Source organism: Apium graveolens, unplaced genomic scaffold (genome assembly GCF_009905375.1).
Source record: "Apium graveolens cultivar Ventura unplaced genomic scaffold, ASM990537v1 ctg8727, whole genome shotgun sequence".
NCBI lineage: Eukaryota > Viridiplantae > Streptophyta > Magnoliopsida > Apiales > Apiaceae > Apium > Apium graveolens.
The window spans coordinates 136,974-140,058 of NW_027421424.1; the positions used below are offsets into that span (position 1 = coordinate 136,974).

Consider the following 3,085-nt stretch of genomic DNA (forward strand, 5'->3'; position numbering starts at 1 on the left):
ACATTATTGAGACGTACACTTCCTCAAGTAAATCACCGTTTAAAAACACTGATTTTACGTCGAGGTGATGTACTACCCATCCTTCTTTTGCAGCCATTGCCAACAACCGTATAGTTTCTACTCGTACTACAGGGGCAAACACTTTGTTGTAGTCAATTCCTCGTCGTTGTATGTAGCCATTTACGACGATGCGAGCTTTATGTTTCACGATATTTCCCTCTAATTCCTTCTTAAGTTTAAAAACCCACTTCAACCCTATTGGCTTGTGTCCCGGTGGAAGTTCTGTAAAAACCTAAGTGTCATTCCTTTCAATGGTGTCCATCTCGACTTTCATAGCACTCATCCATTCTTTTTCCTTGCTTGCTTCTCGAAAATTTACAGGTTCTTCCACCTTTAACAGCATAAGCTCATCCAGCAATTTAATCACCTCAGTCTCACTATACAATTCATCAAGAGTTCTATACCTGTGAGGTCCACTTTCAGTTTCTGATTCAAAATTTCCAGAGGACATTTCCCTCTGGCTACCACCAGTTGTGTGTACCGAAGTTATGAACCCACGAGTCGTGTATGGTGGAGTTTTGAAACCTCCATCTTCACTACCATCTTCATTAACACTCGTTTCAACACTATCTTTAACCATGGTGATGTATCCAGGAATTTTCACCTCACATTCCCTTTCTTTCTCCAATATCCAGAATTCCTTCTCACGAAATACTACATCACGACTCACTTTTATTTTCTTTGTCACTGGATCATACAACCTACAACCCTTAGTCCCTGGCTCTCGTCCCAAATATATGACTCGTTTCCCGCTGTCATCCAACTTTTTAACATGTATAGATGGAACCTTCATGAACGCTACACAACCAAATACTTTAAGGTATCCCAAATCTGGTTTCTTACCTCCCCAAACTTCATACGGTGTTGTACAATTTAGAGCTCATATTGGTAAATGATTAAGCATGTATATTGTGTGCCTTACCGCTTCCCCCCAATTGGTTGATGGCAACTTCGAGTCTTTTAGAAAACTCTGGACCATCGCCGCCACGGTTCTATTTCTTCTCTCGACTACCCCATTCTGTTGCGGGGTATACGGGGCTGTATATTAACGTTCAATCCCCATTTCTTCACAAAATAATTTAAATTCATTTGAGCAAAATTCACCACCTCAATTTGTCCGTAACATTTTTATACTTCTCTCCATTCTCTTCTCTACCACTGCCTTATAATTTTTGAACATTGCAAAAGCATCTCTTTTTTCTTTTGACAAATATACCCACATTTTCCTACTATAATCATCGACAAATAAGAAAAAGTATCGATTACCTCCAGAAGTCTCAGGCGTGATCGGGCCACAAATGTCTGCATACACTAGTTCAAGGGGATTCTTTGTTTCAAAACTCGTATTTGCTGGGACCGGACTTCTTACCAACTTTGTCATCAAGCATCCTTCACATTTATTCCTTGGTTGAATCAACTTCGGAACTTCATATGCTAATTTCTCCTTTGACATGAGTTCTAAGGCCTGAAAATTGACATGGCCGAGCCTTGTATGCCATAGCCATGTATCTTCCTCGGTTTTTGAGAGTAAATACATAGGGCTACTATCCTCAAGGCTTATTTTGTAGAGACGATTTTCACTCCTCTTCACTTTCATCAATAGTCGACCTTGTTCATCATACACCTATAAATATTCTCCCTCCAATACAACCTTGTTACCAGCCTCCGAAAGTTGACCCAAACTAATAATATTATTGCACAAGGTAGGGATGTAATATACCTCGCTTAATGTCTTCTCTTCACCATTCTTGCATTTAAATGACACTACTCCCCTGCCTTTTATCGTCACAGTAGACTCATCACCAAACTTCACTTTTCCGGTTACACGTTCGTCTAACTCTTTGAATTTTTCCCGTTGTCCAGTCATGTGATTGCTCGCCCCATTATCCAGGTACCACACTTACAAATCCTTGCGTCCCTCATTTTTCTCTGTTAGCTTTGGAACTACCATTTCATCATTTATCAGCATCATCTCCTTCACAGGTTCTTTGATCTCAACAATCAATAGCGCTGGTTCATCTCCTTGGATTTGGGTGAGGTTCACTTCCTTTTGTGGTTCCTTGTCACGTCGTGATTTCCGGCACTCGTATGCAAAATGTCCAAATGCTTGGCAATTGAAGCACCTCATCCTGCTCCTATCACGTCCTCCTCGATTTGATTTTTTTTCCCCGATTGTCACTAGGACCTCGATTCCCTTCTCTGGTTTTTTTCATCCACTCCTCACGGGTCAATAACAATTGTCCCTCGTGGTTTTCTCTCTTTCGCCATTCTTCCTCTGTCAGTAAGAGTTGCCCTTGATTCATCTCACTTGTCCCACACAACCGTTCTTCATGGGCCTTCAAAGAACCAATGACTTCTTCCGAATTGCTCCAGAGCAGACGCAATTTGTAAAAATTTCGAGGGAACTGCTCTGAGAAGTTTCTTCACCACGTAGCTCTCTTCCATCTTCTCTCTTAGTGCTCGAATGTTAGTGACCAGTCCATGTAATTTCATGTAGAAGTCATCTAACTGCTCCCCATCTTTCATACTTAAGCTTTCAAATTCCCCTTTCAGCATTTGAGCCTTTGCCTGTCTCACCTTGTGTGCTCCCAAACTCATTGTTCTCACAGCTTCCCAAGTCTCTTTCGATGTTTTGTTTTCTGTAAGTGTCAACAACATCTCCTCCGAAATCCTTTGATAGATAATTGCCAAGGCTCGCTTGTTCGTTTTGTCCTCAACGGTCCCCTTCGGGTCCCACAAGCCATATGCCTGCATAATCACTTTCATCTTCTGAGACCAAGCTGCATAATTAGTCTTGGTAAGCATAGGATAACTCAGCCCAATATTTGTACTTTCTTTCGTCTTTACCTTCTGTTCTATCGTGTCTGAAAACTTAAGTGGTTACCGTGGCTCTGATACCAAGTAAAGCACTAAAACATAATATACACACACACACCTGCTTGTATTTAGAGTTGGAAGGAGATAAAACTTCTTAAATTAAAATAGATCAATGTACAAGAATACATATGCAAGTACAAAGCAAGCT

The 3,085-nt window shown here is 40.9% G+C and overlaps 1 protein-coding gene across 1 annotated transcript; it reads right to left on the reverse strand.

Moving 5' to 3' along the window:
- Positions 1–1,960: 1,960 nt before the first annotated feature.
- LOC141705276 (uncharacterized) lies at positions 1,961–2,826 on the reverse strand. Its single transcript, XM_074508296.1, has 2 exons — positions 2,415–2,826; positions 1,961–2,259 (listed from the first exon to the last, which is right to left on the reverse strand). Exons 1-2 carry the CDS (start codon positions 2,824–2,826, stop codon positions 1,961–1,963), a joined length of 711 nt encoding a protein of 236 aa, XP_074364397.1.
- Positions 2,827–3,085: the final 259 nt, after the last annotated feature.